Raw genomic sequence first — 12,182 nt, 5'->3', positions numbered from 1 at the left:
TTGCAACAGTTTGTTAATGAATAGTTATAAAATTAAATTATAATCTACTAGGAGTCTAATAAATGTATTAAAACCTCACATGGCATCCTAACACAGTAAAAGTTTACAAAGAAACTACTTCATGATTTTTTCAAAGTTAAATGTGAAACTGAGTGAAAAATATAATTTTATTTTATTAAGCCAGTAGACTTGGAACAAAAAGTTGGCTGGACTTTTAAAAATAATGTTTTCCCTGTAGAAAATGTTTTAGAATTTCTTAGTAAACAAAACACATAGACATATATCAAAAATTGGTGCTTATAGTCTGTGTGCTGCTCTTCAGAATTAATTTTCAGATGTCTGTGCTGCTGATGGTCCACAGTGCTGGCTGCTGCTACTTTGGTACTTCCCAATAGGAATCTGGGATGTGAGAATTGAATATGAAAATGTTCATATGGACTGAGAATGTGCCAAGAAATGTGATGATATGGTGAATGTAACAGACTACACAAACTGGACCAAATATAATCTCTAGTTTCTACCAGCTTTACTCACTCCTCCATTTTAAATCCCCTTCATGCCTGCATTTTTCTGTTAAAGTTCCAAGTAAACCAGATACCTAAGCAGGTAACTTACTCATTTTCAGTAATTCCTCTCTCTAAACACAGATGTTTATTAAGAAGTGAGATGCAGTCACCAGTGCCTAAGCCAGAAGGGCACAGACCTCCTCAGGGAGACTTCTTGGCAGCCATCAGCTGCCCAGGATGTCTCAGATACCTCAGTGCATCCCAAGTAACATCCATGCCTGTCTCCATGCTTATATTGAAAACTAAGGAAGAGTCCAAAGGCTTGAATTCATTTCACCTGATTTTATCTGCCTACAACCAAAGTTTGAAAGATAGATAACTTTGCTAAGATTGATCTTACCTCTGGAGTTTGGGATATCCACTGCAGATCAGCAATGGGCCAGGAAAATGCAATATGAATAAAATTAAGCATTTCAAAATGTGTGAAAAGTTGAAATTTTCAATCAAGTTGAAATTTGCTTTTATGCTTAGGACTCCTTACAATCAGATCAGCAAGGAATTTTGTGATCCTTTATAAATTCCAACATTCCCTTGTATTACATTCTCAATTTACATACCAGAACCCTGCATCAAAGTATTTTGCCTTCCTCCTGCAGGTAATCCTGTATTAGCTGTATTTGCAGATGCTGAACAGTGAAGGTATCTATCAGTAAAGTTAGCCAAAATCAATTCCCTGTGTAATCCAGAGCCAGGACCTACTTACAGAGCTTATGAGCTGTGTGTTTTAGACCTCTGTGAGTGCAGCAGAACTGTGGAACATCACTCACATGTGACAAAAGGGGAAAACCCCACGTACTGTTCTGTGTGAAAGGCAGTGCTTGATAGACAGACCAGCCTTGTCAGGCTGCTGCCAGATCCTCCCACCTACAATGCAACAGAAATTAGCCAGCAGTCCACAAAATCTGACATATTTAAAAAGGAAAGTAGCCAAGAATAAGTGGAGAATAAATGAATTTGCAGAAACCAAGTAGAATTTTGAGAGTCCACTGAAGAATCTTTCAAGCACCTAAGAACTTCTGATCACCTCTGCCAATTTGTCTGCTATCTACTTTGCCTAATTGGGGCCTACTAACTCAGTTCCTGTTTTTCTCTATTAGAAACAGCACAGATTATATACATACATATATATACATATGTGTATATATATATACACACATACATATATATATGTATGTATATATACACACACACACATACATATATATATGTATGTGTATATGTATACACACACACATACATATATATATGTATATATACAGCTTGGTATTCACTGCTAAGAACTTCACATTTGGGGACAATATGACTTCATTAAGACAAAAACATCTTCAATTTTTTTTTTTTTCTCACAAGCCTAAACTGTAGTTAATTAAAATGAGAAGAGATTTTTGACTGAAACAACAAGGCAGCAAATGGGGCATATCACATAGAGATCAGTCTTTGAACAGCAAGACTTGAGATTTTTTTAAGCCCTCTATATGAAAATGCAGTAAACAAATCAGCTTGCCAAGAATGCAGATGATAATACTTCTGTCATTGCCCAGAAGTACCGAGGAGTTAATGAAGACCACTCCTGCAAATATTTAATTTCCTGAGTTATTCCCTCCCTCCACTGATACCTGCCCAATTCCTGGACCCCTGATAAAGCTGCTGGAACACTTCCAGAGCATCTGCCTTTAATCACTCCCAGCTGATGGCACTCCTGATTGTCTTCAACCCTCCCAGCTGATTAATGCAGTGGCCATATTTATTCTGAGCTGTGTCTGGTTATAAATTGTCTTGGCTGATGACAAGTTGTCCTTCATGGACTTGCAAACAATGTTAAGGTCTCCTACTTGTGCTGCAACCTTCTTTATCTGGACATGTCTAAGCCACCATTCTCTTAGTCATTATATTCTCTTCAGAATTGTCTACACTGAAGTCTTGGTACTCCTAAATATTAGAAAGGATTAGAGAGGAAAATTCAGTGACAAAACTGTTATACTAGGTAGCAAAATGAGGTTTATTACCCATGAGGTTTGATCCTCTGGACAGTGAGCTGTGTTGGAGCTGGAATAGAGAATGTCATCCTTGACTAAAACAGAGATTGCTCTTAGAATGAAAGAGAGGAACAGGTTCAGATGGATGTAGTTCCGAGTACAGTGAAGTTTTCTAAAAAGAGATTTAAAAAGAAGCATTTTAGTTTATGAGGCAGAAACTGTTGAACAGACTTCTATTACTCTATGAACATTTCTTAGCAATATGAACTTGAGTAAGAGCACACTCTTTTCTGTCATTTTGTCAGTGCTGCCTTGCTGTTTTCTTTCATCTCTTGCTTCTGTTCAGTATCACAGATTAAAAGATCCCACTGGTATGTCTCTCACATTTTAGCACAACATAATAAACTGACATAATAAGCTGACAATAAACATAGGCTATTGCATCGTTCTGTGTGTGCACTCATTCCAGTGTTTTTCTTGCAAATACATCTTTGATTATCCTGGATATATTTCAGATGTACTCTCACCTATTTTTTTCTGGTTTCTTTCTTTTATTTAACTCTTTTATTTTGCTATATAGTGACTTTTGATCCTATGATGATGGTGTATGCAGGAGCAATTAAAAATACAGTCAGAACATTTGATCACCCATCCTTTCTATCCAATGAATCTAAAACTTCTTTAGTCTGGCAGCCATGTGAAAGCCTTACAAACAAAGGACAGATAAAAGATTCCATGTAAGTGAATGGGTGTTCAGGGGAAGCAAGTTAGAAGTTGAGGGCTTTTCCCTTAAAATACAGTTCCTTCAAGATTTTCCTGTTTAAAATATCCTTTTTATAGAAAATCTCTAGAAACCAAACTGCTAAGAGATTTTTGTGGTCACAACCAGCACCTTGAGCTGCACCTGGAAATAGTCCAGAAGCCAAGACATTTTAGCAAGCATGAGCAGTGAAAACATGAAGATGCAATAGGTGTCATGGCAGTGTGCAGTGGCAACTTGCAAGTATTCTTCCAGTTGTGATTTTTATCAAACTTACACAATCCATTCTGAAATTACTGAAGTAAAGATAGTTACAGTGAGTGCAAGGAAATAAAGAACAGATCTGCCATGCTAGCCCTGAATTTGGCAAAGGACATAATATCAGGCTGAATTTTAAACAGCTGTCAAAAAATGCAGTGATTGCTGTGGCTATGCACATCCTTTGCTGAAATACCACTATTATGTTAGACTGCATCACGTGTTCCTGTGGAATTCAGAGATACATACAAGCTGCAAATAGGAGGAAACTATTTTTCTTGTATAACTCATGTAGATGATTAGTTATTCATCCCATTCAGTAGCTCAAATGATAAATGTTGGATATATACAAGGCTGTCAAACCAATATTTTGGAGTTAGTGGGAAGAAATTAATTCTTATTTCAACTCACTATGTTGGGAGGCCCCAACACTCATTGTAAATAACAGAGAAAGATTCTTCTTGAAGGGGGGCTTAGAAGAACATATGTTGCCTCATGAAAAAAAGTCTGGTTTTCCCTGACTCAACTGAAAGCCTGGGAAAAAAAATATCTCCAGCTGGATATTTGAATTGAAGTTGAAATTTTTGAGTACACCTTTTAAATGTTTGATTTGTTACACCTGACTTCTGGTGATGGGTGACATTCACATGTCTGTAATTCTCTGTATTAAATGTGGCTTTAGCTTTTAGCAGTTTTGATACTGCAGTAATCTGCTTTGGGATCTGCCTGGAGTATTTGCTGGTAGAAGGAGTATAACCATGACTGGCTCAATTATTTTTTTAAAAGGTTATTCAAGCATAATTTCAGGTCATGTATCTGCTCTGAATGGTCTCTGAAGATTTAGATATTGAGAAAATTTGATGGCAGACTGAAAGTCTTACAGAACTCACCATAGGAATATTTCATGAGAGGAATGAGCCTCTGACAAACAACATGCTGTTATTATGTATTATTTGTACTTCCTTTCTACCAAAACTGAGATATGCACTTTCTTGGCTTTCTTGGTCCTAAGTGGAGCAGAAAAGCTGTGTGAAGTTCATAATGGAGGCTATTCTGTTAGACAGGTGGGAGTGATACATAAAGGCATGAAGGTGGAGGGATTGAGAAAAACTGTGATACTGGTAAGATCAGTAAAAAGTTATTTACTAGTTGAAGATTGCCTTCAGATTGTGAAAAGTCACAGAAATTAGGCAAAATCAGCAGGCAGTGCTGCCTTTCCTAAAACTGCCTAAGAAAAACATTGCAGACCTTTACTACTGTGCTCAGACCTGGTGAGGTTTGTACCTTGAACACCATGTTCAGTTCTCATTTCAGACAGGACATTTTTGGAGTACTGGAGGGTGTCCAGGCAAGGGCAATGAAGCTGGTGAAGGGTTTAGCAAACATGTCTTGTGCAGAACAGCTGAGGGAACTGACATTGTTTTGTCTGGAGAAGAGGAGGCTCAGGGGAGCCCTCATTGCTCTCTACAGCCACCTGAAAGGAGGGTGCAGCCAGGTGGGGGCTGGTGCCTTCTGCCATGATTCAAGTGAAAGGATGAGAGGAAATGGCCATTAGTTGCATCAGGGAGATTCAGATTAGGTACTAGACAAAAAATTTTCACTGAAAGAGTGGTTAGGTATTGGAATGAGCTGCCCAGGGAGGTAGTGAACTGTTTTTGGAATTATTCAAAAGGTGTTTGGATGCAGCACTTGGGGATATGGTTTAGGGGTGATTATGGCAGTGCTGGATTGATGGCAGGAGCAGATGATCTTGAAGCTTTCTTTCAACCTTGGTGATTCTGGGATTTACAGTTGGACAAATTAGTGATTGCCTTTGATTACAGTACTCCTGGAAATCACTTGGAACCTTCTGCAAAACATGGCTGCACTCCTGTATTGTATTTGCAGGGCAATGTCCCGACGAAGGCAGGAATGATGAATCTGTCTCCATGTTCTCAGAAGGCTAATTTATTATTTTATAACACTATATTATATTAAAAATACTATACTATACAAAAGAATACAGAAAGTATACTTACTAAATGCTAAAAAGCTAATAATGAAAACTTGTGACTCTCTCCAGAGTCCCGACACAGCTTGGCCCCAATTGGCCAAAGAGTCGAAACAACTCACACCAGAGTCCAATGAAACAATCACCTGTGGGTAAACAATCTCCAAACACATTCCAAAGGAGCAAAACATAGGAGAAGCAAATGAGATAAGAATTGTTTTCCTTTTCTCTGAGGCTTCTCAGCTTCCCAGGAAAAAAATCCTGAGTGAAGGGATTTTTTCAGAGAATGTGAATGACACACTCCTGTCCAGTGGTGAGATCAGCATCCAACTAATTCTCAAGAGCAATTCAAGGTGTTGATTTTAATAACCAAATAGAAAATGCTTTATGTAATCATTCCTAAATTATTGTTCTTTCTTACAAGGGCTGTAATTCCTGTAAATTTGTAAAATGCTTTGAAAACTGTTAATATGATCATTGCTAGTAAAAATCTAGTCAGCATTACATTACTGTCAGCTGTTTAACTGCAAAAAGTGTAAACTCAATGCATTTTCTAAATAGCTGAGCAATCAGACAAGAGTTAAAGATGTCTTACCATTGTTAATATTTACTCATGAAAAACACATACCTGAAAAGGCAAAGAATTATACTGCCTGTTGTAAGAGCAATCAGAGATACACTGTGTCCAAGGGTATAAATCGCTTTCACCCTCACATAGAAGTTGACCTGCACAGAAAAATATATATGCAGAAACTCATTACTGATACATCAAATTGTCTGTGAAATGATGTAATTGTCCATTAAATAGCTCTGAAAGCTATAGCATGATTTTCATTCTTTGCTCTACAGTACATGATGAGAATGTTATATCTCTATTCCAACACATTTTGCAAGGCAACATCTCAAGACAATTGACTTCAGTAGAAAATTCAGCCTCTGGAACTCAAAACTTAGACATACAGTCTGGCACCATTCCAGTTGATTATACCATGTCAATGAGGTCAAATAAAGGATCAGATTCACCAATTTCTATGAACACAATCAAACTGGTAAGAGCAAGTCACTTTGAAAGAATGGATTATCCCTAAAAGAGATAATTTCCCTCAGTCCTTCTGCTCTAGAGTACTTTTGAATGCAGTTATACATGAATTTAATTTTAAAGACATGTTTAATTCTCATTAATTTCTCATTCTAAATTTTCAAATACTTTATTAAATGGTGACACAAACTCTTTCTTTAGTAAAGTAACTTGCCAAGACTTGGAAAGGAAGTTTTTCAACAGAGGAAAAGCAGGCTGAAATGCACAGTCTGCTGATTAACTGCCTATATCTGTAAACTCACCAGCTGCACACTACATGAAGTGCTATTCTGAATAATAACATGAAGAAAAATAGGGCCAAATATTTTCAGAATTAAACTTCTTCTCCATTTATGCCTACAACAAAGTCATTAGACTGACATTAGTTTCCACTCAAGCTAAATAAAATATTAAAACAGTGAAGTTTTTTTATTACATTATGGAATTAAAGATTTTGAAAGCCACATAGAATATGCTAAATCTAAGAGACAGAATTTCAATATTTAGTGCACATGGTCATCATTTGCCTTCCCCAATGAGGCTGGCAAAAATTAGCAAGGAAGCAACACTTGTAAGTGAACTAACATAGCCAAAGGAATCTCAAATTACTTTAGTGTATTTATTTTTATAGCACTCAAAAGGCCAAGTAAGGAGGTTATTTTAGTAATCCCAATTCATGATGAAATTAGCTGAACAATCCCTTTGTAAACGTTATACAGATATGGAAAAGGCAAAATGAATTGTGAAATGAATGAAGACTCTTGCAACTGCTCTGTTGTAGATATGGTTAAAGTGGAAAAATATTGGAAACAACTGCCATGGATCCTAAGTGCATTCATAGCAACTGTTATGTTGTTATATATTTCAACCATTAGATTGCAGAAATTGTCTCTTGGTACTTTGGTATAAGGAAAGTAGCTGTTCAAACTGCATTGGGATGATTGAGACATGCCCAACAAGAAAGATGGACTGGTTTAATTTTTCATCATTCCACACCATTTTTAAAATTTTGTCCAGATTTGATTTCAGGAAAACTCCACTGACTGAGACCCTTGGAACTGGAAATTGAAACTTGTTTCAGAATTCCTAAATGAAGGAAAAAAAGGTGGAAACTCTGCATGTAGTTACTAAAAAAGCATCAGTTGTCCAGCCCCAGTGCTGTAATACAGCCTTGAATTTATCCTCTGGCCATGTCCTCTGAGCTTGACAGAAACTGCCAGGCTGCTGCACCTGAAGTGACTCTGTCACTTTGCCCTGCTAGGGAGAGCAGGAGAGGTTGTCTTCTGCCAGAAAAAAAACACACTACTTCATGTAATGTTTCTGGCATTCTGTACACACACATGACCCCTACAACAAATAGTCTGGCTAAAATCAAAAGAAGAACCCCGTGTAGTTTTAGCCCAGCAAACAGCTGTCAGCATCAGCAGGACTGAGTCTCTCTGCTGGCCACTCCTTGGCCAAAGAGATGAAGGGGAAATAACTGCATGGAACTACATCAGAATTGAAATTAATCAGCCAAGAGTGCTTGGACATAACCTTAATAATGACCATGGTCATTTTACTCAGGCTAGGCATGAGAAAATAAGAAATAATTACACAGTTGAAATTATTTTATCATATGATAATAATTATCCTTATTCTACACTTGAAATGGTAGAAAAGAACACCTTTCCCTTTTTCTCAGACATTTTAGTGGTTTAGTTTTATAAGGGACAGAAATTTTAGATGCTAAAAATTTTTCTACTGGTCAGAAATTAACCCTGCATCTCAAACAGTTGCAGAGGTAACTAAACACTAACCGATTTTTAATCCATTACATCAAAAATTACAATTATTCAAATTCATGTGTTTTGTTTTTTTTTTAAAAAAAATAGATGATTTGAATGCTTTAGATTATTAGCATGAAGCACTTTATCAGACTCAGCACCAAAGATGATGTAGTCATACTGCACCTTACATGTCCTGTATGAACATAAAAGATGTGCCTTAATTTGCCTGTAAGACCTCTATAATTCCTAGTGACTCCACAAAAATAAAAAATTAGTAAAAAATGGTGTTCTCAAATTATATGTCAGTTAAACACACAAACTCCATAAAGACAAAAAATGAAATTGCACATTGTGCTGTGGCAATTGAAAACCAGGAAATTCATTAGACTAATAATGATTTAGTCACAGCTCTTAAATATTTGTCACTCATCTGTATTTTAGCTAGTACCCTTTAGAAACAAACTCTTTGTATTTTATTAGTGCAAAAGCAACAGGCAAAGCAATGCCAGATCTGATAGCACAAGAAACAGTGACTTCTATACAAAATGGGATATCTTATTTATTTCTTACTGCTCTGTGTGAACCATGATTACCCATGTCTCAAGTAACATTTACCTTAAACCTCTAAATTTAAAATATAAATGTGCAAAATTTCCAGGAATACAATGACTGCAACAAAGGCATGGATTGACCAAAAGAGAATTTCAGAAATTATATTTTCAACATATTTTAACACAGAAGAAATATTATAACCCCTTCAGATTTTATAGCTCTTTTTGAAGGAAAAACTGATTCAAGTCTTAGACATGAAATTGAAATCCCATTATGAAATTGAAATGACGTGAACTTTTCTGCAGGTCTAACAAAATTAGAACATAGTAGTAACAGCTGACCTCTGCAAAACATTCACATGATTATTTATCCATGCTGACTCCAAAACTGGAATATAACTATTTATTTTTAAACTTCTAAGGAAAATATTAAAATTACAACCACTAAACCAGAGTCATTAGGTGATTAGGCACAGAAAAAATCAGTGGCTTGTGATTTTCACAAAAAAATAGTGGAAATGGTTACAGGAAGCGTAAATGTTTACTAAACAGCTAATCCTAAAATGTTTCCTCTTTTTTTGGGACTACTTAATGTTAATAGGTCTTAAAGGGGTATAAACCCCTACACATAAAATGAAATTGGATTAGTGCAAGTTTGCCTGATTTGTCTTAACTTCAATAAATTTTTGTAAAGTCTATTTTTAGGCACCCTTGTGGTTTTTTTTTCTTAGAAAAGACACCTGCTTCTGCTAATGTTTCCTTTAAATTTAGTTTTGTGTTATTTTTACTAAGTTCAGGAGACAGAATTCTTCTGTTTATTTACAAAATAGCACAGAAGAGCAGAGACACTTCCTAGGCAAAGCTGTCACCCGGCAGATCTGCCAACCTCAGCCTTGGTTTGGAAGGACCTCTAGGGGTGAGAAGGTACCTCCATGCTGAAGGAGAAAACGCTGGAGAATGTTAAGGGCTTGATTCTTTGTCCAAAGGAGTTTTGCTGTTGACTAGAAATCACCCTTAATGTAAAACAAAACCCCTCACCTTTTTATTAATTTCATTCAGAAATATAATTTATCATTGCTAAGGAATGTATGACCATTGTCATCCCAACTGACTCTTTGTTTCGTTTATTCTCTGGGCTAATATAATCCTGTAATACTGCATGTAGGAGTTTCAGATATAATTACCTACAACTATATTAAAATTTGTGATCCTAAATTTTCATTATTCATGTGTCAATATTTGAATATTTCATAATATTTGAATATTCATACTCAAACATATCAGAAAATCTTAAACTGTATAATGTAAAATAAGAACTGGGCCTAGCAAATGAGTTCAGTGCCTTAGAAACACTGAAATGAGCAAATGCAAATAGAAGTAAGGAACCCTAGTTCTTTTCTTTCTGCAAAATTAACTTCAACAGGGCAGTAGCCATTTTTAAAATCTTGTACATGCACAAGAATAAATATAAACTGAGATAAAAAAGATGGATTATGTGTTGTGGAAAATTTAATTTTCTCTTAAAGGAAGCTTCTACACATTTTAAAATTATGTATGTAGAGAAGAATAAAATTTACTAAGAGACATGTAATAAAATTGGTATTTCCCTTGGTATTTAATAATCTTTATACAATTAATTAAGGCTATCCTTTTTCTGAAATTTTTCCTTCAATTCACTTTGAGCCTAAACACCACCCAGAAAAAAGATGAGATCAGCAGTGCCATAAGTATCACTTAGTAATAGTGGCATCATTAATTTTTATTATGCCAGTCAGAATGCCTTCTTATTCGAAGTTCCCTAACCATAGTGAGAGAGATGACAACTTTAAAAATGTACAAACTTCCACATTTTCCTGTGTAAATGTGTATCAGCAGATGTATCTGTGAATGTAAGCACTTGTGGACAGGAATTTAGCAGTTTATTAATATTCTGCAATTAAAGCAAATTCCCTCTGTACTCTACAAGAGAGAATATCAGCTAATACTCAGTCCTAGTTCTCACTTGAAGCCAATGGAAGATTTTGCACTTATTTTAAGGATTACTGGTCTCTTAATGACGCCTCATGGAAAAATATTAATAAAAAATGCAGCATAACATAAATAAATTTAGCATGACTTACAGGCATGAGGAAACACATTGGTAGATGTCTGCCTTGTGTCAGATTTTGGTGGGAGGCAAGGGCTCAATTTAGACTCACTGCCAGCAATGCATTATTCCAGAGCGATGACCCACGCCACAGAGAGCAGAAACACATGGATGATTGTGGAGACCAGGGAAAAGCTCGCTGTACTCCCCTGCAGAGCCAACCCTGAGCCACAACCTTCTGGTTAGGCAGAGCAGAAATCTCACTCACCCCCAGAGGCCTTTGCTCTCCTATGTTGATTTCTCCCACCCCATTGGCCCTTCCCCTTTGTTCCGCCCCTACACCCATACCCTATTGGCTCCCCAGTTTTGTCCCGCCCCTCCTGTTTCCCATATAAACCCCCGTTGTCCCTGGCTCCTTGGTTTTTTTGGCCTTGCACCCTTCACAGAGGGCCCTGCTCTCAGTAAAGGTTTTACTCTGTGCAGAGCCAGACAAGGCTCCTGTCTCTTTCTCTGCCCAGAAGAAGCTGAAGCAGAACATCACTCCCTGGGCTGAGAAGGACGTGCCTGTGCCCCTGAGCCTTTCTTAGGATGCTTCCTCAGGAAGGTCATGGCACCCTTACCATCAGTCTGCTGCAGCAGATGATGCTTCTACTAAAGGCACAAGCTGCAACAGTTTCATCACACTTAATAGCCCTGAGGATCTTTCTCTCCATGAATTTCTCTTCCTATGACACTACACATTCAAATCACACAGCCTGTAACTTGTATATAGCAGGGCTTTTCTGTGATCTAATAAATCCTGGGCCTAAGATCAGACAAAGCTGTATTAACTGATTCAGTCATTATTTTAAATAAAGTGGACACATTTCAGTGCTTTACATTCACCAGACATCTTGCTATATATTAATAATGCTGACAGAGTTTAATACCTTCTGACAGCAGCAAGGACACATCTCCAGCTTGTTCAGTCTAGGTAGAAGATGTCAAAGTATGTCAAGGAACGACTGCAGTGAGGCTTGAGTTTGGTTAACACACCTTGATGTGTGTTTCTAGCACGGTCAAATCAAGCTTGCTTTTTTTGTTGTTTGCATGTTATACTGCCATGAGCTCCACAGAAATATAAAAGGGAAAAAAAGGATACTTATCTG

The 12,182-nt window shown here is 36.8% G+C and overlaps 1 protein-coding gene across 1 annotated transcript in view; it reads right to left on the bottom strand.

Moving 5' to 3' along the window:
- The window catches only part of VIPR2 (vasoactive intestinal peptide receptor 2), a 50,473-nt gene that overhangs the window by 16,811 nt on the left and 21,480 nt on the right, over positions 1-12,182 (bottom strand). Inside the window, exons 5-6 of the mRNA XM_084211290.1 lie at positions 6,179-6,276; positions 2,573-2,714 (exon numbers count right to left, since the gene is read on the bottom strand). Of these exons, the coding sequence (XP_084067416.1) occupies positions 2,573-2,714; positions 6,179-6,276 (240 nt within the window). The remainder of the gene's footprint in view (positions 1-2,572; positions 2,715-6,178; positions 6,277-12,182) is intronic.

This window comes from Fringilla coelebs (assembly GCF_963513975.1).
Source record: "Fringilla coelebs genome assembly, chromosome: 1".
Taxonomy (NCBI): Eukaryota; Metazoa; Chordata; class Aves; order Passeriformes; family Fringillidae; genus Fringilla; species Fringilla coelebs.
Note: the sequence above shows the minus strand (reverse complement) of the source record. Positions and strands in the feature narration are given on the sequence as shown.